This window comes from Oncorhynchus nerka, linkage group LG4, assembly GCF_034236695.1.
Source record: "Oncorhynchus nerka isolate Pitt River linkage group LG4, Oner_Uvic_2.0, whole genome shotgun sequence".
In the NCBI taxonomy this organism is placed as follows: Eukaryota; Metazoa; Chordata; class Actinopteri; order Salmoniformes; family Salmonidae; genus Oncorhynchus; species Oncorhynchus nerka.
Window position 1 is genome coordinate 43,439,733 of NC_088399.1, and position 24,243 is coordinate 43,463,975.

The following is a 24,243-nucleotide window of genomic DNA, read 5'->3' on the forward strand; positions in this document are numbered from 1 at the left end:
CGGGGCCTCCCACTCCTCTTTCTATTCTGGTTAGAGCCAGTTTGCTCTGTTCTGTGAAGGAAGTAGTACACAGCGGTGTACGAGATCTTCAGTTTCTTGGCAATTTCTCGCATGGAATAGCCTTCATTTCTCAAAACAAGAATAGACTGACGAGTTTCAGAAGAAAGTCGTTTGTATCTGACCATTTTGAGCCTGTAATCGCACACACAAATGCTGATGCTCCAGATACTCAACTACTCTAAAGAAGGGCAGTTTTATTGCTTCTGTAAATCAGCACAACAGTTTTTAGCTCTACTTACATCATTAATTAAAAATGTTTTTCTAATGATCAATTAGCCTTTTAAAATTATAAACTTGGATTAGCTAACACAACATGCCATTGGAACACAGGAGTGATGGTTGCTGATAATGGGCTTCTGTATGCCTATTATGTAGATATTCCATAAAAAAAATCTGCCATTTCCAGCTACAATAGTAATTTACAACATTATCAATGTCTACAACATTATCAATGTCTACTATAGTTCTGATAAATGTGATAGTATTTTAATGGACCAAAAATGTGCTTTTCTTTCAAAAACAAGGACATTTCTAAGTAACCCCAAACTTTTGAACAGTTGTGTATATATATATTAAACCTTAAGTTTTTCATGTCACATGCATTTATTTAATGGGTTACTTTGGGATTTTGACAATGAGGCCCCTTAACGACTTCCCCAGAGTCAGATGAACTCGTGGATACAATTTTTTATGTCTCTGTTTCCAGTATGAAGGAAGTTAGAGGTAGTTTCACGAGCCAATGCTAACTAGTGTTAGCGCAATAACTGGAAGTCTATGGGTATCTACGCAATGATTGGAGGTCTATGAGTATCTGCTAGCATGCTAGTAGATACCCATAGACTTCCAGTCATTGCGCTAACGCTACTTAGCATTGGCTCTGCCAACTACATCTAACTTCATTTTTTTTATTTTGGAAAAGTTTTATTATTACATTTCCTTTACAAACAGCTAATTTATATTTGTACATTTATACACATAAAAACAGCATAAAAGCATAAAAACAGCATTTGAATATTACATTTAAATTTGTTAAAAAGTACATGTTGCTTATTTAAAAACAGTAGAAACCACTATGAATAAAATAACTTTTTCTTGTAAACATCCAATCTGTAAAATCCATTTAAAAATGTGTACAGATGATTTAACAAAAGTAAAACATTTTTAAGACATGAAAATGTGTTAAAAAGTCACTCTGTTTAAAAGCTGTCTTCGGTCCTTTGTACAGGAATGGGGTGTGTCCTCTTCCTGCTCTTCTGAATCAATAACCGTCCTGTCCTTCAGGGCCCAGAGGAGATCCCTCTCCTAGGCGCATCGCCCTAGGCGCCGCAGCGCTTTCAAGCCGTGGCCGCCGGGACCTTGGGTGTAGTGGGGGGCCTTTTGTCTGGGGTCGAGGCCCCCCTTCTTCTGTACCACACCAGGGCTTCCGTGGCTACCATGGCGACTGCCTGGGGGGCGGTCTCTACTCGTTCTGCTACCAGCAGGTTGAGGAAGGACCAGACATGTGAGGGTGGGCCAGAGCTTAGTGAAGGCCTTTGGTGGATGGTGTTTAGTTAAAACCGTAACTGCCTCTTTTTCCAGTTTAAAATGTCTTAAGAACTTCTAGAGCTGGACATAGTGTGTGGAGAGCAGGAAAGAGACCGGGTCTTGCAGGTCGACTAGGATCAGCCTCAAAGTCCGGAGGTAAGATCCCAGCCAGAACCGCGCGAGGGCCTGGGTCTTGTTGTTGACTGGGGAGGTAGCAAGAGTGAGATGTAGCGCTGTGTAGTGGCTGACCAGGAACAAGTAGAGGTCAGGCAAGCCTTTCCCCCCTAGGACCTGGGCCTCTTGACCACCTCCCTCCTCAGCCTCTCCCACTTGCTTCCCCACAGGAAGTAAAAAAGCATCTTCTCCAAACATAAAAGAGTTGTTCGTGGGGGGATAAAAACAGAACTGATGAATAAAAACACAGGTAAAATCACAGCTTTAATGATTAAAACCTTGCCCTCATAAGTCAGCTGTTGAAGTCCCCAAAAACCCAGTCTCTGTCGCACAGTCGCCAGGATCCCACTCCAGTTGCCGCTTCCTTCTCCCTTCCTGTCAAACTTTACCCCCAGTACCCTTACGTCAGTCATTTGGTCAAATCTGGGTCTGCCCACGGTCTGAAGAATTGGGCTTCTGTCTTGTCTCGTCCATACCAGTCAGTCCTGTTCAGGGTCCTGACAGATAAAAGGTTGGTGCATAAAATGTTGACGTCGTCCATGTAAAAAATGCACTTGGCGGTACCTTGCAGTACCTTGAAGAGGTACTGGTGCGAGACCTGATCAAAAGCTTTTTCGAAATCTAAATTTAGGACTACAAGCCGCATGTTTCTGTCTCTCGCATAACAGATGGCATCTCTGATCAGTACCAGGCTGTCTGTGATCTTCCTTCCGGGAATGGCACAGGTTTGGTCCGGGTGGATCACTTCCCCTAAAACAGAAGACATTCTGAGTCTTAAATCCTTAGTAAAAAGTTTACAATCAAAATTTAAAAGGGTAATCTGTCTCCTGTGTCTAAGGTCTGTCCTGTAGTTTTTCTTATATAAAGGTGTCATGATACCTACTCTAAACCTGTCCGTTAGTCTGTCATGTTTTTCAAAGTACATAAAAACAGTCAGAAGTTCGTCGGCTACAACATCCCAGAAAGTCAGGTAAAACTCCAAAGGGAGGCCATCCTCCCCCAGTGACTTACCCCTCTTAAAATGTCTCAGTCCTTTGTCAATTTCTGTCATCGTCAGGTCTTTTGTTAGGTCGTCTGTGTTGGGTAAGGTACTGTAAATATATGTTAAAACATCCCCCCTGGTTTCCTCACACACATCTTTTACTCCAGACACCTGAAACCCCACCTGAAACCCCATCTCTTTAAGGAATACCTAGGATAGGATAAAGTAATCCTTCTCACCCCCCCCCCCCCCTAAAAGATTTAGATGCACTATTGTAAAGTGGCTGATCCACTGGATGTCATAAGGTGAACGCACCAATTTGTAAGTCGCTCTGGATAAGAGCGTCTGCTAAATGACTTAAATGTAAATGTAAACAGTTCCCCACAAAAATCCTCAACAACTTATTTTATTCCTTATGTATATGTTTTTAAAACAACATGTATGTTTTGTAAACCGGTCATTGTCCTACCCTTACTATTTTCTTTAAAACTTCCCTTCTTCTAATTCCCTTTCCTTACTTCTGAAAATAACCCCCTTACTTTTCTGTTCTCCTAAAATGCCATTTCCTTTTTACTTTAATTTCATGGTTAAAATCAAAGCCCTGTTGACCTAGATTAAAATACCTTTCCAGTCGCCTCTGCAGTCCCACCATGGTTCCTTACTTTTCTTCTTTCCTATCTCTCTAAAGAAGGTCCTCGTCCTACCCTTCACCATTTCCACCACTGTGCTCGTGTGTCAAAGAAGTCCTATAGCGTCTGTCACTGGCTGAACTGCTTCCTGTACTGACTAACTACTCTATCATTTTCTAAAGGGTAGCAGTTCAGTTTCCAGGGCCCTCTTCCCACACCCGAAGTTAGTGAAAAGGTGCACGTCAGCATTACGTGATCTGAGAAGAAAGCAGGGGTTATTCTAGCATCAGTTGGGGGACAGTCCCGGGTAAACAGATAGTCAATGCGAGAGGCTCTGGTGCCGTCACCACTGGTCCAGGTGAAGCCCTCTCTTGGATGCAGGGTTTTAAAACAGTCAGTCAGTTTAAAATCCCTGCACAGCCCTTGCAATAAAACACTTGACCTATCTACCTTCAAATCCTCTCCCGCCCCTCTCCTATCTGCTCTACTTAAAACACAGTTAAAATCTGCACCCACAACTAGAGGATCCCTCCCTAGCATGTGGGACTGCAGGCCCTCTAAAATTGCGCACCGGTCATGTTAATCGTTAAAACCATACACATTTAGCACATTAAAATCCCTCTTCATAAAAGTGCAATTGGCTAAAAGAGAACACCCACCAACCACCATCGTGCTCCCCCTCACCACCACCTGTGGGGTCTTGATTAAAATGGCAACACCGTCATTTTTTGTTAAAATTGGAACCACTCCAAATGGAGGGCCCGTGCTGCCACTTATCCTGCCATTTACTGTAAGAGGACAAAAAGGGTAGACCGCACTCCTGTAATAAAAACACATCTGAGTTAAACCTTTCTAAAAAGGATAAAACCAACTGTGCCTGTGTGTCTGTTTTTACACTCCTTACATTAATAGTTGTAAGGAGTGAGTAAAAACAGTGCTAAAAGAAAATAAGGCATTTAAAAGGGGTTACTTTCCAGGTACTTTCTCTCTCCCTCCGGGGTAAAGGGGATGGCAGGGAGAGGACGTTAGAGAGCTCCTCAGCATTTCTTTTTCGTGGGGAAGGTGTTCCTCCAGAATCTCCCCCCGTCTCCTGTATCTCCTGACACCGTCCCCATGTTGTTTGACCCACTTGGGGAGCTCTCGCTCAAACTCTCCGGAGCCGTCTTTCTCGGCCCTTTCTCCTTTAGGGGGTCACAGCAGTCTGGGTCAGGGGGATTGGGGTGGGTAGGGTTTTTTCCTCTCCTCCCACTTCTTCCACCACCGCACCTTCCACAGCCACAGATGAGGTGGGACCGCTCGCCACAGAGGTTGCATGACCTTCCGTTCGTGCATTCCTCGTAGCGTTGGCCCACCTCCCGGCACTTCATGCAGTCCACCTTGTCGCAGGCGTCTGCTAGGTGGCCATGTTCATCACACTTACGGCACAGCTTGGGCTGGTCCTGGTAGTGAACATGGCCCCTGTTCTCTCCGAGGACTATGGTGGATGGGATGGCTTTCAACCACCATAGCCCCCGAGATCCTCCCTCTGCTGGACAGTGACCCTCCAGGCCCCTGTCCAGATCCCATTGGGATCCTTCACCTGGACCAGGGGCCCCCTCACATTGCAACGTCCTCCGGTTCTACAATTTCTTTGTACATACGAATAATAACGGTTTTAATGCTATTATCCATCAGCTTGGTCACCTCAAACATTACTATCAGGGACCCCTGGGTGTTCAGGGTGTTCTGAAGTTTACCCCAGAACTCCCTCAGGAAGCTGGCACAGGTAAAACTAAAATTGAAGCCTTAGGGGAGGGCTCCTGGAGATATCAGGAATCCTCTAGCTACAGAATGAATCACCTTTGGGCTGCCCACACTGGGCAAAACTGGGTGCATTTCACAAGAGCAAAGGCGCATTTCACAAGAGAGCAGATTCAAATAATTTAATGTCTCCATAGCGAATTGCTCTATTCAGAAATAAATGTTTCTTTGTCTCCCAAACATGCCACCTCCCTCTCAGCTTTACATTGGTCCGGTCAGGTGAGGTTGTCCCTCAAAATTATGAAATAGGCTGTTTGGCAGATTTATGGGCCACATGTCAATATTGATCCAGTAATTTATCAGCAGCCTGGTGAAGTTCAAAGAGGCCCAGGTTTGTGATAAGCCAAACATTTGCACTGGCAGTCAGCCGAGGTAGACTCTGAACTTGTCAGACTGTGAGCCTAAAATAGCCCCTCAGTAGCATGTCCCTTGGCTTTGGTGGGCTTGACGAAAGCAAAGGACAGGGATACATGGGTGTAGTTCTATGGTCACACGTTCCCTCTTGTGCAACCGTTACTGAGAGTATCATTCCAGTTTAAGTGTTCTGTTGTGTAATGTTTAAAAAAAGATATATTGTACACTGCCAATGATGAAGTCTGTGTTTTAAAAAAAAAAAATATTTCACCTTTATTTAACCAGGTAGGCTAGTTGAGAACAAGTTCTCATTTGCAACTGCGACCTGGCCAAGATAAAGCATAGCAGTGTGAACAGACAACACAGAGTTACACATGGAGTAAACAATTAACAAGTCAATAACACAGTAGAAAAAAAATGGGCAGTCTATATACAATGTGTGCAAAAGGCATGAGGAGGTAGGCAAATAATACAATTTTGCAGATTAACACTGGAGTGATAAATGATCAGATGGTCATGTACAGGTAGAGATATTGGTGTGCAAAAGAGCAGAAAAGTAAATAAAAATAAAAAAATAAATAAAAAAACAGTATAAAAACAGTATGGGAATGAGGTAGGTGAAAATGGGTGGGCTATTTACCAATAGACTATGTACAGCTGCAGCGATCGGTTAGCTGCTCGGATAGCTGATGTTTGAAGTTGGTGAGGGAGATAAAAGTCTCCAACTTCAGCGATTTTTGCAGTTCGTTCCAGTCACAGGCAGCAGAGTACTGGAACGAAAGGCGGCCAAATGAGGTGTTGGCTTTAGGGATGATCAGTGAGATACACCTGCTGGAGCGCGTGCTACGGATGGGTGTTGCCATCGTGACCAGTGAACTGAGATAAGGCGGAGCTTTACCTAGCATGGACTTGTAGATGACCTGGAGCCAGTGGGTCTGGCGACGAATATGTAGCGAGGGCCAGCCGACTAGAGCATACAAGTCGCAGTGGTGGGTGGTATAAGGTGCTTTGGTGACAAAACGGATGGCACTGTGATAGACTGCATTGTCCAGTATGAAGTAAGTTAGCTTCTCAGCCTTTTGGCTAAGATCAAGTGTAGTTTCTTTAACAGTTGCTGCATTTGATCAGAGAGACGATCATAAGCCGGAGGGTGCCCGGGAAAGTGTGTTCCAAGTTATTTTTGATAAATGTATTACTCTTGTTCTGTTTCACCATTGTTTTCTTTGGTCCTGGGTTAGGTGGTGGTTTTGGTGGTGGAGTTAAGTTAAGGCCCTCTTGTCCTTTTTCTTTATTAATTCAATTTTTGTTTTTCCTTTGACTTCACCTGTTTTGCATCTCCCCTCCCCCCGTGTATCCTATAGTCTTCCCTTAGCTCCTCCCACTGTCTTCAGTTTTGTGTTGTCTTCTAGCTGGGGTGGCTTTCTGGCTTGCCGGCCTGCTAACTTTAACTTGGATTGGCCTGCTAGCCTCCTGGCCCCTTAGGTGTGACAGGCATTGTTTGATAGTCTTTCGTTATCCCCCTTTGACCCCACCTATCTTGTACCCTTAGTTTATCCCACAAATTGCCCATTGTTTCAGTTTCTTGTTGTTTTGTGTTGTCAACTGAGGGACCTTTTTGCTGGCTGGCCTGCTAGCTAGCTGGTTAGCCTAACCTGGCCTGCTGGTGAGGCTTGCTAGCTTTCTTGTCCCTTAAGTTTGGCAGGTCTTGTTGGTCAGTATTTTTGTTGTCCCCTCATTCCCATTTACCCCAACCATCTCAGTTTCGCTAGTTTTAACCCCTAGTTTGTCCCTCCTTTTGGTTTGTGTGTTTTGTTTGTTTTTGTTGTGAGGCCTCTTGGCTGGCAGGCCTGCTAGCTGGTTAGCTTAGCCTGACCTGCTGGTGTGGCGTTCCTAGCCTTTATTTGGTTTGTGGTGTGCTTTTGTCTTTCCCCTTTGGATAGTTGAAATTCCCCTCCTAGTGTCCCTTCCCATTGTCGATAAGATTAGTTTGGTACTGCGCTAAATAGTTTGTTGTGTGTCCTGTGGTGCTGGTAGGCCCTGTTAACATAGCCTAGCTGAGCCTGCTAGCTTCTTCGGTTGCCTACACCCCTCCCCCTTTCTCCCAACCCCCTCTCCCTTCCCACTCCCCTTTTTTTCCTGCCCCCGCCCCCTTTTCCACTTCCCCTTCCCTCTTTTCACTGGTGTTTGGTTTTAAAGGGAGTGGGCCTCCATGTCAGCAGCACAGGCTGGCATGAGGAGGCACCATTATGTGCGCCTCCTCTTAAAGGAGAAGGGAGTAAAATTTATGGAGTTAACCCGATTGGATTTCTCCAGAAAATTCCTCCAGAAAGAGCTCGTTTTCAAACCTGCACATGTGAACTGCGTCCTAGGAGTAAGGGGCAGGGCAATTTGCGCTGTTGTTGTTTTGGTAATGTAGAAGATAATAGAAGGCTGTTTAGCTATACCGTATTTACTCTATAACCATGAGCTGAGCTGTTATAGCACACACACATTACACACACTAACTGCCGAGGACACACAGCCTTGACTTGCAGACAAACCAGCGCACACACCAAATCTCCTTCTTTAGCTGAACATTGTGTGACCAAGAACAGGCCCGAAGAGGATTCTACGATGACGGACAGACAACTGAGCCAATGGCGGAAGACTACACACTACACCCCAGCCTGAACCAATCCAAAGATCCGATCTTCTAGAATCAACCTACTTTCTGTTCTGTATATTAGGGTTGTGCAAACTGTTAACCTGTCTCTTTCCTGCTGGTTCTGTGCGAGCTAACGGAAGGGCCGTAATTACGCTGTACCAGATATCTTTACTCTGAATAAACTGTCGCTTGTCGTACAATTTACCACTTTGTCTGAATCGATCCTTGACCGGCTCACCCTTCTACATATCCCATTATCAACAGTAATCAAAGGCTATATTGGAGAGGGGGTGGTTTCTCCTCTCATAGGCAATTAGTACCGGGAGGTGTGCTCTTCACCTTTGAGAAGCAATTTGCTATTATACTGAACAAAAATTTAAAATGTAACATGCAACAATTTCTAAGATTTTACTGATTTACAGTTCATATAAGGAAATCAGTCAATTAAAATAAATAAATTAGGCCTTAATCGGCAGCGTAGCCTAGTGGTTAGAGCGTTGGACTAGTAACCGCAAGGTTGCAAGTTCAAACCCCCGAGCTGACAAGGTACAAATCTGTCGTTCTGCCCCTGAACTGTCAGTTAACCCACTGTTCCCAGGCCGTCATTGAAAATAAGAATGTGTTCTTAACTGACTTGCCTGGTTAAATAAAGGTAAAATTTAAAAACATTTTTTTTTTTAAATCTATGGATTTCACGACTGGGAATACAGATATGCATGTGTTGGGCACAGATACACACCCCATACTTTTGGGGGGGTATCAGAAAACCAGTCAGTATCTAGTGTGGCCACTATTTTTCTCATGCTGCGTGACACATCTCCTTCGCATAGAGTTGATCAGGCAGTTGATTGTCGTACACATCGATCCAGAGCATCCCAAACATCCTCAATGAGTGACAGGCCATGGAAGAACTGAGACATTTTTAGCTTCCATGAGTACTGATCCTTGCGATATGGGGCCGTGCATTATCATGCTTTAAACATGAGGTGATGGCGGCGGATGAATTGCACAACAATGGGCCTCAGGATGTCGTCACGGTATCTCTGTGCATTGAAATTGCCATCGATAAAATGCAATCGTGCCCGTTTTCCGTAGATTATGCCTGCCTATACCAAAACCCCACTGCCACCATGGGGCACTCTTTTCACAACGTTGACATCAGCAACTGCTCACCCACACAACGCCATACTAGTCTGCGGTTCTGAGGCCGGTTGGACATACTGCCAAATTCTCTAAAACGACGTTGGAGGAGGCTTATGGTAGAGATATTAACATTAAATTATCTGGCAATAGCTCTGGTGGACATGCCTGCAGTCAGCATGTCAATATCATTCTCCCTCAAAACTTGAGACATCTGTGACATTGTGTTGTGTGACAAAACTGCACATTTTAAAGTCGCCTATTATTGTCCCCAGCACAAAGTGCAGCTGTGTAAGCTTCTTAATATGCCACGCCTGTCAGACGGATGGATTATCTTGGCAAATGAGAAATGCTCACTAGAAGGGATGTAAACAAATTTGTTTGGCAGGTAATACGCTTGACGTCATCTTTACTAGAGGCTGTTAGTCTACGAACCTCACTACAACCTCCCTTCAGGTCTCTGATCACTACTTTGTTTCTTTTTCTGTGTCCCTTTCCTCCAACATTAGCCATTTAACCTCTAACCAAATGGCTCTCCCCTCCAGCTCTGTGGCTGAGTGATCCCCCTCCCCTTCTCCAGACCATCTCTTGAGACCTTCTACCGTTCCTCACATCCCTCATCCTTGACCACATCCCCTCTGACATCAAAATTGCCCGTGTCGCTCCCCTCATCAAGAAACCAACAGTCGACTCCTCTGATGTCAAAAACTACCGACAGGTATCCCTTCTTTCTTTTCTTTCCAAAACATTTGAGCGTGCTGTCGCTGACAAAGCTCTCTCAGATCTTCTTGACCCTAACCTGTCAGGCTTCAAGACCTGTCACTCGACCAAGACTGCTTTTCTCTGTGTCACGGAGGCTTTCCGCACTGCCAAAGCTGACTCTCTCTCCTCTGTTCTCATCCTCCTAGATCTATCTGCTGCCTTCTACACCGTGAACCATCAGATCCTCATCTCCACTCTCTCAGGGCTGGGCATCTCTGGCTCTGCACACTCTTGGATTGCATCCTACCTGGCAGGCCGCTCCTACCAGGTGACAGGGAGAGGATCTTGTCTGCACTATACACTCTCACTACTGGTGTCCCCCAGTGCTCGGTTTTAGGCCCTCTCCTCTTCTCTCTATACACCAAGTCACTCTGCTCCATCATATCCTCACATGGTCTCTCCTATCATTGTTATGCAGATGACACTCAACTACTTCTCTCCTTCCCCCCTTCTGACACCCAGGTGGTGACACACATCTCTGCGTGCCAGGCAGATATCTCAGCTTGAATGTCGGCCCACCACCTCAAGCTCAACTAGATAGAGCTGCTCTTCCTCCCGGGGAAGGCCTGCCCACTCCAAGACCTCTCCATCATGGTTGACAACTCCACAACTCTGTCGTTTTCTGCAAACATCAAAGCAGTGACTCGCTCCTGCAGGATCATGCTCGACAACATACTATGTCACCCCGCTCCTCCGCACACTCCACTGTCTTTCAGTCGAAGCTCGCATCCACTACAAGACCATGGTACCTGCCTACGGCGCAGCAGGAGGAACTGCTCATCCCTACCTTCAGGATGTGCTCAAAATCTGCACTCCAACCCAAGCACTCCATTCTGCCATCTCTGGTCTCTTGGCCCTCCCACCCCTACGGGAAGGCAGCACAACAATGGTGGAACCAGCTTCCCCCTGAAGCTAGGACAGCAGAGTCCCTGCCCATCTTCTGAAAACATCTGAAACCCTACCTCTTCAAAGAGTCTTAAATAATCCCACAGCACCCACCCCCCTATAAAAACATAATTTTGTGAACTAACACTCGCTCTTGACTTTTCCACCTTGCTAGCTCTGACCTTGCTGATAGCTACCTTGAGGAAAACATGTACTTACTATGACTGTGATATGCGTTTGTCCCACCTAGCTATCTTAAGATGAATCTACTAACTGTAAGTCACTCTGGATAAGAGCACCTGCTAAATGTCTAAAATGTAAATGCAGTCCATATCTGGTGAGGGCAGCCCTCACTTTGCCAGAAATTAGCCCATCTTTTCCCACTAAACATACCAATATTGGCATGATGTGGGCTCAATGCGGGTTAAAACATTGGACCCATGAAGGTTGCTGTAACGGCATTCCTCCTCCTCTTCCTCCTCCTCTCTGGCGGCTCGGGACAGACGGGAGACTGTGGCGGCTCGGGACAGACGAGAGACTGTGGCGGCTCGGGACAGACGGGAGACTGTGGCGGCGCTGGAGAGGAGGAAGGCCCCACGGCGCTGGACAGGCGGGAACACCTGTAGGCAGAAGACGGAAAGACAGCCTGGTGCGGGGGGCTGCCACCAAAGGGCTGGTGCGTGGAGGCGGCACTGGGTAGACCGGACCGTGAAGGCGCACTGGAGCTCTTGAGCACCGAGCCTGCCCAACCTTACCTGGTTGAATGCTCCGAGTAGCCAGGCCAGTGCGGCGAGGTGGAATAGCCCGCACTGGGCTGTGCTGGCGAACCGGGGACACCATGCGTAAGGCTGGTGCCATGTATGCCGGCCCAAGGAGACTCACTGGATACCAGATGCGTAGAGCCGGCTTCATGGCACCTGGCTCACTCTAGCCCGGCCAATACGAGGAGCTGGAATGTACCGCACTGGGCTATGCACAAGCACTGGGGATACTGTGCGCTCCACCATAACACGTGCCTGCCCGGTCCTTCTCTCTCTCTGGTAAGCACAGGAAGTTGGCACAGGTCTCCTACCTGGCTTCGCCACACTCCTCGTGTGCCACCCCCAAAGACATTTTTGGGGTTGCCTCTCGGGCTTCCAGCTGCGCTGCCGTGCTGCCTCCTCATACCAGCGCCTCTCTGCCTTCGCTGCCTCCAGCTCTGCTTTGGGGCGGCGATATTCTCCTGGATGTGCCCAGGGTCCTTTGCCGTCCAGAATCTCCTCCCATGTCCAGGAGTCCTGCGTTCTTTGCCGCTGCTGCTGCTGCCTTTTACCACGCTGCTTGGTCCTTTGTTGGTGGGTGTTTCTGTAACAGCATTCCTCCTCCTCTTCTGAGGAGGAGAAGCGAGAAGGATCGGAGGACCAGTGCGCAGTGTGGTAAGTGTCCATAACGTTTATTTTAAGATATAAACTGAACACAATGAAAATACAAAACAATAAACGTGAACATGAACGAAACAGTACCGTGTGGCAACAAACACACACACGAAAAACCAACACCCACAACTCAAAAGTGAAACCCAGGCTACCTAAGTGTGATTCTCAATCAGAGACAACTAACGACACCTGCCTCTGATTGAGAACCATACTAGGCTGAACTCAAAGCCCCAACATAGAAAAACACACATAGACTGCCCACCCCAACTCACGCTCTGACCATACTAAATAAAGACAAAACAAAGGAAATAAAGGTCAGAACGTGACAGCTGCCCACATAGAGAGCAATAGTAATGGTGCCTTTTTGTAGGTACTAACTCTACCATGGGCAAAGCCTATGGGGAAAATGAATAGAGTTTTTCGATAAACGCCAAAAATAAGGTCTGTGGTAAACACAGGTTTAGGAGATCTTACACGTTTTATTCTATCAAATCAAATTGTATTGGTCACATACACATATTTAGCATATGTTATTGTGGGTGTAGCGAAATGCATGTGTTCCTAGCTCCAACAGTGCAGTAGTATCTAACATTTTTTTTTATTTTACCTTTATTTAATAACTAGGCAAGTCAGTTAAGAACAAATTCTTCAATGACGGCCTAGGAACAGTGGGTTAACTGCCTGTTCAGAGGCAAAACGACAGATTTGTACCTTGTCAGCTCGGGGGTTTGAAATGGCAACCTTCTAGTTGCTAGTCCACCGCTCTAACCACTAGGCTACCCTGCCCCCCAGCTAACAATTCACAACAATACACACAAATCTAAAAGTAAAATAATAGAATTAGGAAATATATATAAACATTGGGACGAGCAATGTTGGAGTGGCATTGACTAAAATACAGTAGTATAGAATAAAGTATATACATATGAGATGAGTAAAGCAGTATGAAAACATTAAAGGGACTAGTGTTCCATTATTAAAGTGGCCAGTGATTCCATGTCTATGTACAGTGGGGCAAAAAAGTATTTACTCAGCCACCAATTGTGCAAGTTCTCCCACTTAAAAAGATGAGAGAGGCCTGTAATTTTCATCATAGGTACACTTCAACTATGACAGACAAAATGAGGAAAAAGAAAATACAGAAAATCACATTGTAGGATTTTTAATGAATTTATTTGCAAATTATGGTGGAAAATAAGTATTTGGTCAATAACAAAAGTTTATCTGAATACTTTGTTATATACCCTTTGTTGGCAATGACAGAGGTCAAACGTTTTCTGTAAGTCTTCACAAGGTTTTCACACACTGTTGCTGGTATTTTGGCCCATTCCTCCATGCAGATCTCCTCTAGAGCAGTGATGTTTTGGGGCTGTTGCTGGGCAACACGGACTTTCAACTCCCTCCAAAGATTTTCTATTGGGTTCAGGTCTGGAGACTGGCTAGGCCACTCCAGGACCTTGAGATGCTTCTTACGGAGCCAGTCCTTAGTTGCCCTGGCTGTGTGTTTTCCGGTCGTTGTCATGCTGGAAGACCCAGCCACGACCCATCTTCGATGCTCTTACTGAGGGAAGGAGGTTGTTGGCCAAGATCTCGCGATACATAGCCCCATCCATCCTCCCCCCAATACGGTGCAGTTGTCCTGTCCCCTTTGCAGAAAAGCATCGCCAAAGAATGATGTTTCCACCTCCATGCTTCACAGTTGGTGTTCTTGGGGTTGTACTCATCCTTCTTCGTCCTCCAAACACAGCGAGTGGAGTTTAGACCAAAAAGCTCTATTTTTGTCTCATCAGACCACATGACCTTCTCCCATTCCTCCTATGGATCATCCAGATGGTCATTGGCAAACTTCAGACGGACCTGGACATGCGCTGGCTTGAGCAGGGGGACCTTGCGTGCGCTGTAGGATTTTAATCCATGACGGCGTAGTGTGTTACTAATGGTTTTCTTTGAGACTGTGGTCCCAGCTCTCTTCAGGTCATTGACCAGGTCCTGTCGTGTAGTTCTGGGCTGATCCCTCACCTTCCTCGTGATCATTGATGCCCCACAAGGTGAGATCTTGCATGGAGCCCCAGACTGAGGATGATTGACCGGTCATCTTGAACTTATTCCATTTTCTAATAATTGTGCCAACAGTTGTTGCCTTCTCACCAAGCTGATTGCCCATTGTCCTGTAGTCCATCCCAGCCTTGTGCAGGTCTACAATTTTAACCCTGATGTCCTTACACAGCTCTCTGGTCTTGGCCATTGTGGAGAGGTTGGAGTCTGTTTGATTGAGTGTGTGGACAGGTGTCTTTTATACAGGTAACGAGTTCCAACAGGTGCAGTTAATACAGGTAATGAGTGGAGAACAGGAGGGCTTCTTAAAGAAAAGCTAACAGGTCTGTGAGAGCCGAAATTCTTACTGGTTGGTAGGTGATAAAATACTTATGTCATGCAATAAAATGCAAATGAATTATTTAAAAATCATACAATGTGATTTTTTGGATTTTTGTTTTAGATTCAGTCTCTTACAGTTGAAGTGTACCTATGATAAAAAATTACAGACCTCTACATGCTTTGTAAGTAGGAAACACTGCCGATTTTGCAGGTTATCAAATACTTGTTCTCCCCACTGTATATATTGATGGTTTAACACTTTTTTGGTTACTACATTATTCCATATGTGTTATTTCATAGTTTTGATATCTTCACTGTTATTCTACAGTGTAGAAATAAAGAAAAACCTTTGAATGAGTAGGTGTTCCTAAACTTTTGACAGGTAGTGTGTATATATATATATATATATATATATATAGTGCATTTGAAAAGTATTCAGATCCTTTGAATTTTTCCACATTTTGTTACGTTATTGTCTTATTCTAAAATGGATTAAATCACTTTTTCCACATCAATCTACACACATTATCCCATAATAACAAAGCAAAAACAGGTTTTTAGACATTTTTGCAAATGTATATAAAAAATGAAATACTATGTTGACATAAGTATTCAGACCCTTTACTCAGTACCTTGTTGAAGCACCTTTGGCAGCGATTACAGCCTTGAGTTTTCTTGGGTATGACACTACAAGTTTGGCACACCTGTATTCGGGGAGTTTCTCCCATTCTGCTCTGCAGATCTTCTCAAGCTCTGTCAGGTTGGATGGGGAGCATCACTGCACAGCTATTTTCAGGTCTCTCCAGAGATGTTCGATCGGGTTCAAGTCCGGGCTCTGGCTGGGCCACTCAAGGACATTCAGAGACTTGTCCCGAAGCCACTCCTGTGTTGTCTTGACTGTGTGCTTGGGGTCGTTGTCCTGTTGGAAGGTGAACCGTCGCCCCAGTCTGAGGTCCTGAGCGCTCTGGAGCAGGTTTTCACCACTCTGTACTTTGCTACGTTCATCTTCCCCTCAATCCTGACTAGTCTTCCAGTCCCTGCCGCTGAACAAGATCCCCACAGCAGGATGCTGCTACTACCATGCTTCACCGTAGGGACGGTGCCAGGTTTCCTCCAGACATGACGGTTGGCATTCAGGCTCAAGAGTTCAATCCTGGTTTAATCAGACCAGAGAATATTGTTTCCCATTGACTGAGAGTCCTTTAGGTGCCTATTGAAAAACTCCAAGTTGGCTGTAATGTGCCTTTTACTGAGGAGTGCCATAAAGGCCTGATTGGTGGAGTGCTGGAGAGATGGTCGTGTTTCTGAAAGGTTCTCCCATCTCTACAGGGGAACTCTGGAGCTCTGTCAGAGTGGCCATCGGGTTCTTGGTCACTTGCCTGTCCAAAGCCTTTCTCCCCCGATTGCCCAGTTTGGCCGGGCGGCCAGCTCTAGGGAACTCTTGGTGGTTCCAAACTTCTTCCATTTAAGAATGATGGAGGCCACTGTGTTCTTGGGTACCTTCAAGGCTGCAACAATTCCTTAGACCTCATGGCTTGATTTCTGCTCTGACATGCACTGTCAACTGTGGGACCTTATATTTGTGCCTGTCCAAATCATGTCCAATCAATTGAATTTACCACAGGTGGACTCCAAGCAAGTTGTAAAACATCTCAAAGATGATCAATGGAAACAGGATGCACCTGAGCTACATTTACCAGTGTCATAACAAAGGATCTGAATACTTATGTAAATAAGGTATTTCTGTTTATTATTTGAAACACATTTGCAAAAATGTTTAAGAACCTGTTTTTGCTTTGTCATTTGGGGGTATTGTGTGTAGATTGGTGAGGGAAAACATTAATTTAATCAATTTTAGAATAGGGCTGTAATGTAACAAAATGTGGAAAAAGACAAGTGGTCTGAATACTTTCCGAATGCACTGTATATCCAGGTATCCCTGCCCTAGCACTTAATCCCATTACATTACACATAAATCATTGAATAAAAGTGTCTTCTGTAGGGGATGAGATTTGTTAAGAGCCGTGATGCATGGTCTGAATATTAACACGCATTGCTTGTGGTATGGTTTTGGAAATATCAGGACCGTATCTTTAATATCAGAGAGAAATACTTTTCAAAAAACAGAAGGTTGTTGATACACACCTTTTAAAAGGGCTAGGGTTCCCACAAGGCCATATTTCCATGTTACAGCGCTTGTTTACGGAAAACAGACAGAAGACCATGGACTACCTGTACTAGTTAGCCATCTTTGTCACCGAACACCTGTGTGTAAACGGAAGACCGACGCCACAAACCCGTTGTCCCTGAAAAATACTGTAGGCTGCAACTGTATACAGTACAGTAAGTGTGTATTTTGCATTTGTGAAATGATTGATGTGATATGAAAGTAGAGGGATTTATGTTGCTAGTACCATTCCGCAATTGAACATCGATAAACCTTTAGATGGTGAATTTGGCTGTTTTGGCTTCCAGAGCCAATTCACCCTTTAAACAGAACATGTCAAATCCTTGGACTAAGATGAGTAACGTTAGGCTACTTTAGTCCAATATTGGGCAGCCTTGCCTTAAAATGCTTAAGCAGACTGGAACTGTGACAACAAAAAAGTAATGGTAAACGGCCTGAGTGGGACATCTTCATTGATCCACCAGCTTTGATTTAGCTTTAGGACCTATGCAGAAAGTAAGATGAGAAGCGAGAGGGTTTGCTCAGCTTAAAATCTGTCCACGATAATAAAACCAAGAAGTGAGGATTTTTGTATGATAGTCAATGAGTGTCGAATTTAGTCAACAAAAAATGTAATTCCTAATTTGCTACGTGAGGCTTATTTGATCGAATAGAAGTTCTGTGCATACCTCACAAGACATGCCACAAGAGTGACTACATGACTACATGGAACTCTATTCCACATCAAGTAAATCATGACAGCAGTAAAATTAGATGACAAAAACACCATATGGGACAGCGGGGACTGCGAAGCAACACAAACATTGGCACAGACACATGCATACACGCACGATAACATACGCACTATACATACACATGGATTTAGTACTGTATAAATGTGGTACTGGTGGAGTAGGGGCCTGAGGGCACACAGTGTGTTGTGAATGTATTGTAATGTTTTTTAAATTGTATAAACTGCCTTCATTTTGCTAGACCCCAGGAAGAGTACCTGCTGGGATCCATAATAAATACAAATTGTTAGGTTGTTAATAAGACACACGTGGCATTCCGGCAATTTACAAAAAAAAAAATACTATTGTGCCAGTTGTTGTGCCAGTTGTTGACGAGCAAAACTGCCCTCTCATTTGCTAGAATGGTCCCGCCTGATCTTGCCTGTCTTCTATCTTTGAGGACATGTATTTCCATCGTTAGAGCGGTCATTCGACTATCCCTAGATATTCTTTCACCAAGTTGACGATTCACCGAGCGCTCCTCCACGGCCCACTTGTGATTGGCTACAGGTAGGCCTACGTGTTCACTTGAACCCAGTCTGGTGTTTGAAACGGTGGAATGACTGAATCTGGATACAGTTTGAAGTTGCTATTTACTTTTGATTTGTAGCAATAGTAGAGTAGCATTGCAGCAAAATTGAATATAGCCTACATGTAAACGGCAAGGAAGAGGAGCTTTCACCGCTGAGATGGTGATTTCTGACTAGTAGACGTAGGCTATGTCAAGGCTCATGTCAATCCTTCCTGAATTCATTGCAAATGTTACAAACCAGTTGCACAAGGTAAGCTTGTTTCATGACTAACGTTAGATAAATACAATTATCACTTTTGCAGGATTGTAATCCAATTCGCAGTGGTAGTCTATAACATTGAGTTAGTTCATAGCCAAGGAACTCAAACCTCAGCCTCTGAGGTCGAGAATACGTGGTCTCTGAATATGGCCCATAGACAATGCAGTCATGCAACATTCAACTAACCTTTACTTGCCGGTACTTTCTTCGTTCTTGATTCAGAAAGCTGCGGTGTATTATAAACATCTGTTTCCAGTTGCAGGTGGAACGCCAAAAAAAGAAAATATCCAGGAAAATCTTAAATCCACTTTCTGTATTAAGTGAGATGCGTCTTGCATGTGTGTAGATCTTTGTTTGGGTTGCGTGGCCGCGGCATTGTCACTTTAAAAAACTGGATAGTTTATGGAAAGAATTTGGAAACGTGAAATGTCTGCTAGCTAAAATGTCTCCTCACTCTCTGCAAAAAATGCTTTTAATATCTTTCTGATGAATATTACCTCATTATTGGGGTTCTACTTGCAACTAGAACAGGAGATTATAAAACAATGCGGGCTTCTGAATCGAGATTTAATAAAGTATCGCCAAGTAGTGTGGATGAATGGTAAAACATTTGCTGATTAGGCAAATCCTTAAGCAGCACCATCATATCAATGGCTATTCGCAAGCTTTAACATGTAATGTTGGGTATAGTTTATTGGCTAGTTAGTGTACCGTGTTTTTTGTTTCACAATGAACTGTCAGAAAAACTGAAACCAGAAAGAGAGACAATTATGGGTCCTGTGTTGCTCCGTTGCAACACCAGGGTTGTGGGTTCGATTCCCACGGGGGCCCAGTATGCAAATATAGGGAATCACAACTGCACTGGATAAAATTGTCTGCTAAATTTCCCTTGTTTGGCATATTAGAAATTAAAGGACAGCATGTGTGTAACACTGAGTAAGTAATGATCTGTAGTGTTTCAGTTCTGAAGTTCATGTTAGTAAAGTGAGACAAGTTTAGTGCAGTAAGAATGGGCTTTAAAGTGATACTTTGGCAATGAGGCCCTTTATTTACTTCCCAAGAGTCAGATGAACTCGTGGATACTATCATACTTAAATACTTCCTTAACTCTATTTCTGTCAGATATCAGTTGCGTGCCTATGCCTCACCTCAAGACAAGGCTATCCAATAAAATAGGTCAAGTACAAGAAATGTGGATATTATGGAGACCTCAAACTCATTTAGCATTTCAGAAGAACCCCCACCCCACCCCACAGCATTTCAGGAAAAGGCTATACATGATCACCTTCCCTTTTCCAAATGATTACATGATGGATTGTACAAATACTGAGGCATACCCATGATTATACACATTGGGCAAGTAGGTTAGAGAAGACCTTTTGACAACTTAAACAGTGATATTATACGGCAGACAATCAAATGCATGTGATGGTTGGCTGAACATGAGTAACTTGGGGGTTGATCTATCAGCTGATGAAATTTATGCAATGTTTGCTCTGGCCATGCACTTAGCCTACGGTTGCGTAATGTTTCACATGCAAATTCAGCAATAAAGATACTGTATACATTTCACAAGAGAATGTGTATTCTGTCAAACATTGTTTGAAGCAACTGAACTAATGACAATGTTCTGGTATCTTTGTTTTTTTCCCCTCAGTCTATTCAGCCTCTTTCCTCACAAGTCCACCATGCCGATTGAATTGGCCATGCCGCTCTACCTGTCAAACGATGACTTCTGCTACACGAGGTCCCCGAAATCACTACAACCACTACGACCCTGTCTGAAGCCCTGCATGCGGTTCAAACCCTCTGCCCCTCCTATGCAGACTGAACCAGATTTGCTTCATGAGAAGAATGGGAAGCCTAAAAGGCGAGTGTCCTTCGCCGACCACAAGGGCCTGGCCCTCACCAAGGTGAAGTTCTTTTCTCATTTTGACACTATTAACATCCCACTCAACATCACAGAGCTGTTCAGCTCTTCACTCAAGTTACCAAATGAGGAGGACAAACTGATAATGGGCTTCACCCAGCCCTCCTCTGATTACCTGCTGTTCCGTCAGCGTCTGGAGACTGAGCTTGTCTGCCTAGAGCACTGCATGCTGAATGAGAAGGCACTTTCTGGAACCGTGAAAGTCAAAAACCTGTCCTTTGAGAAGTCTGTCAAGGTGCGTGTAACCTTTGACACTTGGAAAAGCTACACAGACTTGGAGTGCCAGTACTTGAAGGACACCTACACAGGCTCGAACTATGACACCTTCGCCTTCGTGATTTCCCTTCCAGCTGAGCTGAGGCCACACAAGCACATAGAGTTTGCCATCTGCTACAAAGTCAACGGCCAGACATACTGGGACGGTAACCAGGGCCGAAACTACAGGATCATCTGGTCTGCTCTGAAGATGGACGGCCAGGGCAGCTTCAGCAATAACCAGCAGAGACACTCGTTTGATCTTGGAATTCAATTCGACTTCTATGGAAGTCCTAGATGCTCCCATGGGATGTTCCCAGAGTGGCCAAGTTATGCAGGATATGAGGATATTAGACCGTACTACTGAAAAGCCGTCATCCTTAGAGTAAAATGTTTTTTGTTCAGAGAAAGGGCTGTTTCTTCATGCCAGGCCAGTCTCGCCATGCTCGGGGGAACAAAAGCAATAGGAAAAGGAAATACGTTTTGGGATGGGGGTTGTATACTCTGTGGATTATCAGAACTAGAATATTCAGATGTGACATTTACTGATTGCAAAGCAGGTTTAATTAACAGGCATATCTCAGTGTAGATGTTGACTGAACCAAGAGAAGAACATAATTAATATCTAGCTTTTGTACTTAATCTACAGTGGGTTCTGGAATTATTGGATCCCTTGATAAAGATTAGTAAAAAAATGAAAAATTCAAACTGGTCTCTATTCTATGCTCAAAAAATGTATAAATTATATTTTGTACTAATACAATTGCTCAGACAAAGATTTTGTTTAACAAGTAATAAAAAAAAATCTCAAAGATGAGGTCAAAATTTAGGGATCCCATGTTTTCAATATGCCATCACCCTTCCTTTGCGAGGATAACGACAATTGAGCCTTTTTCAAAAATGTTTTAGCCCCATAACATCAAAGATGCACCACTATATTTTACAGTAGGGATTAGGTATTTTCTGCATATGCGTTGTTCTTTTGAAGGCTAAACCCACCATTGGTGTGCGTGGTCAAAGAGCTCTATTTTCATGTCGTATGACCATAGCACCGCCTGAAGTTTGCTAAATGGCAATGGCACTTGGATAGGAACCAGTGCTATTGTCATAAGACATGAAAATAGTAGTCTTTGGCCCGCACACCAATGGTGGGTTTAACCTTCGAAAGAACAATGCGCATGCAGAAAATACCTCAGCCCTACTGTGAATTGTGTCGTTATCCTTAAAAAGGGATGGACAAACACAGGGATGCTGGACTATTGAAAACAGAGGATCCAATCATTTGTCCCTTATCTTTTTGAGATTGTTTAACAACTATTATATATATATATATATATATCTCTCTCTGAGCAATTGTATTAGTGTAAAATATACATTTAATGCAATATAGCTCAGTATTTATTTTATACAGTGTATTTTGCCCCTCTTTGTCAAGGGATCTAGTAATTCTGGACCCCACTGTATGTGTTGGGATAAGCCATTACACTAACTGGTAAAACTATGTACACTGTTATGTGTGATGCAGGTCAAAATAATTGGAAGAGCAATGTTTACGATGAAACTTTCAATGATTTTTAACAAATAGATTTGGAATCAAAATGTCTGTACTTTCACATCACATCTCTTGTACTGAGTTCTTTAAGTTGATTTATGTTAAGTGATATGACTTCAGAATAGACCGGTATTTTTAAGTCCCTTCAGGATCTGCACCATGTTTGTACTGAGCTCATTCTGGTATGTGGGTGTATTGAGTTCAAATCCTTCGATTTTAAAAGGGGTAGGAATGGCAGGAATTTACTTGGGACTGGAACCTTAGAAATACACATTTCTGTCTGCTCCTGTTGATGATTTAAAATGTTTTACCGTGTTCACTATGCTGCTCTATGTAAATAAGAGTCATTGGATATGTTTTTAAAGGAACAAGTATGAAGGATGGATTTTTGTATGTCAGAATTAAATATGTTTTGCAAGAATATTACATGTTTTGTTTATTTAAACTCCTCGTTGAAACCTCCAGCACAGAGGTGGTATTACTACTGTGGGTGATATGAAACAAGCCTTTTGATGGCAATTCAGTGAAATGATAGGAGAGCTAACCAAAGGTTTGTTTGACTTATCAATCCCATGACCTCGTCACTATGAACTATGATACTCAAACAGATGTCTATAGAAGTGACCGATGAAGCCTGTTCAACGCATAGCAACCTGTACAAAGGTCTGCCGGCTGAACTATATTCAGCAAGACCCTTAGACACCATTCACCAAGCCATACATTAACAGATTAGACTGTTTACTGTAGAGTTCACTACTATATCAAACACACTAAAAACAAAAATGAACTGAGTGAGGGGTAAGAAATCTTTCTTGGTCACTAAGAACAATTTGCTGTCTTTTATAAAGGGTCTTATAAGAGTTGGCAATTTTAGCATGTAAATCTTGGGGCAAACAGAAAATATAAGGAATTTGAAATGATTTATAATTTAACTTCTACTTTTGATACTTAAGTATATTTTAGCAATTGCATTTACTTTTGATACTTAAGTATATTTAAAATCAAATACTTTTAGACTTTTACTCAAGTAGTATTTTGCTGGGTGACTTTTACTTGTAACTTTCTATTAAGGTATCAAAACCTTTACTCTATGACAATTGGGTACTTTATCCACCACTGACAAACGGTGCCCACAAACTGTTAGGGCCTACATAAAGCTTTCCCCAACTGCGGAGTACCAACATCAGTCCCAACACCTTACCACTGCCACACCTGGCAATCAGCGGAGCCTTGTGTGGAAGCAAAACAGTTCATTCAGCCTCATTTACTGCCTTTCAAAAAGAATCATGGCTGACTTGCATAAACAAATGTGTTTTCTACTGACAATTGAGATGTACAAACTATGGCATAAGGGGACAACAAGCGGAAAAGAGGCAAATACGTAATTTTAAGACCTCAATGAGCGAGCTAGGTTGGAGGTAGCCATAACTAGTTGTCCACCACTTTTGAAATGTACAGCAACAAAATTCAGAACATTGGCCATTGTTAGTGTTCTCCCTGTACACCAAGTCAGAACCGTAGGATAGATAGAGGCATATAAGCAGACAATGAAGGCTCTTACAATATTCAATGATTACAATTCTCTAAAACTTGAACCCGAACGAACATGTCTGGAGAGACCTGAAAATAGCTGTGCAGCTACGCTCCCCATCCAAACTGACGGAGCTTGAGAGGATCTGCAGAGAAGAATGGGAGAAACTCCCCAAGTACAGGTGTGCCAAGCGTATAGCATCATACCACAAAGGCTGTAATCGCTGCCAAAGGTGCTTAAACAAAGTACTGGATAAAGGTTCTGAATACTTACACTATCGTTCAAAAGTTTGGGGTCACTTAGAAATGTCCTTGTTTTTGTAAGAAAAGCTTTTTTTTGTCCATTAAAATAGCATCAAATTGATCAGAAATAGTGAAGACATTGTTAATGTTGTACATTTCTATTGTAGCTGGGATTGGCTGATTTTTAATGGAATATCTACGTAGGTGTACAGATGCCCATTATCAGCAACCATCACTCC

At 43.6% G+C, this 24,243-nt stretch overlaps 1 protein-coding gene and 2 pseudogenes across 3 annotated transcripts; 1 reads left to right on the forward strand and 2 right to left on the reverse strand.

Annotated features, from left to right (window-relative positions):
* Nucleotides 1-552: 552 nt before the first annotated feature.
* On the reverse strand, nucleotides 553-2,986 carry LOC115128935 (uncharacterized; annotated as a pseudogene).
* Nucleotides 2,987-3,141: 155 nt separating this feature from the next.
* On the reverse strand, nucleotides 3,142-14,614 carry LOC135571513 (uncharacterized; annotated as a pseudogene).
* Nucleotides 14,615-16,983: 2,369 nt separating this feature from the next.
* On the forward strand, nucleotides 16,984-22,654 carry LOC115125734 (protein phosphatase 1 regulatory subunit 3B-like). 3 transcript variants are annotated; one of them, XM_029655310.2, is made up of 2 exons: nucleotides 16,984-17,088; nucleotides 20,152-22,654. In XM_029655310.2, the coding sequence occupies exon 2, from the start codon at nucleotides 20,183-20,185 to the stop codon at nucleotides 21,044-21,046; it is 864 nt and encodes a 287-aa protein (XP_029511170.1). In that variant the 5' UTR covers nucleotides 16,984-17,088; nucleotides 20,152-20,182; the 3' UTR covers nucleotides 21,047-22,654. The 3 variants fall into 3 exon arrangements, with proteins under 3 accessions (XP_029511170.1, XP_029511164.1, XP_029511156.1); XM_029655304.2 differs by lacking the exon at nucleotides 16,984-17,088 and adding an exon at nucleotides 18,034-18,213; XM_029655296.2 differs by lacking the exon at nucleotides 16,984-17,088 and adding an exon at nucleotides 18,220-18,485.
* The last annotated feature ends 1,589 nt before the right edge of the window (nucleotides 22,655-24,243 follow it).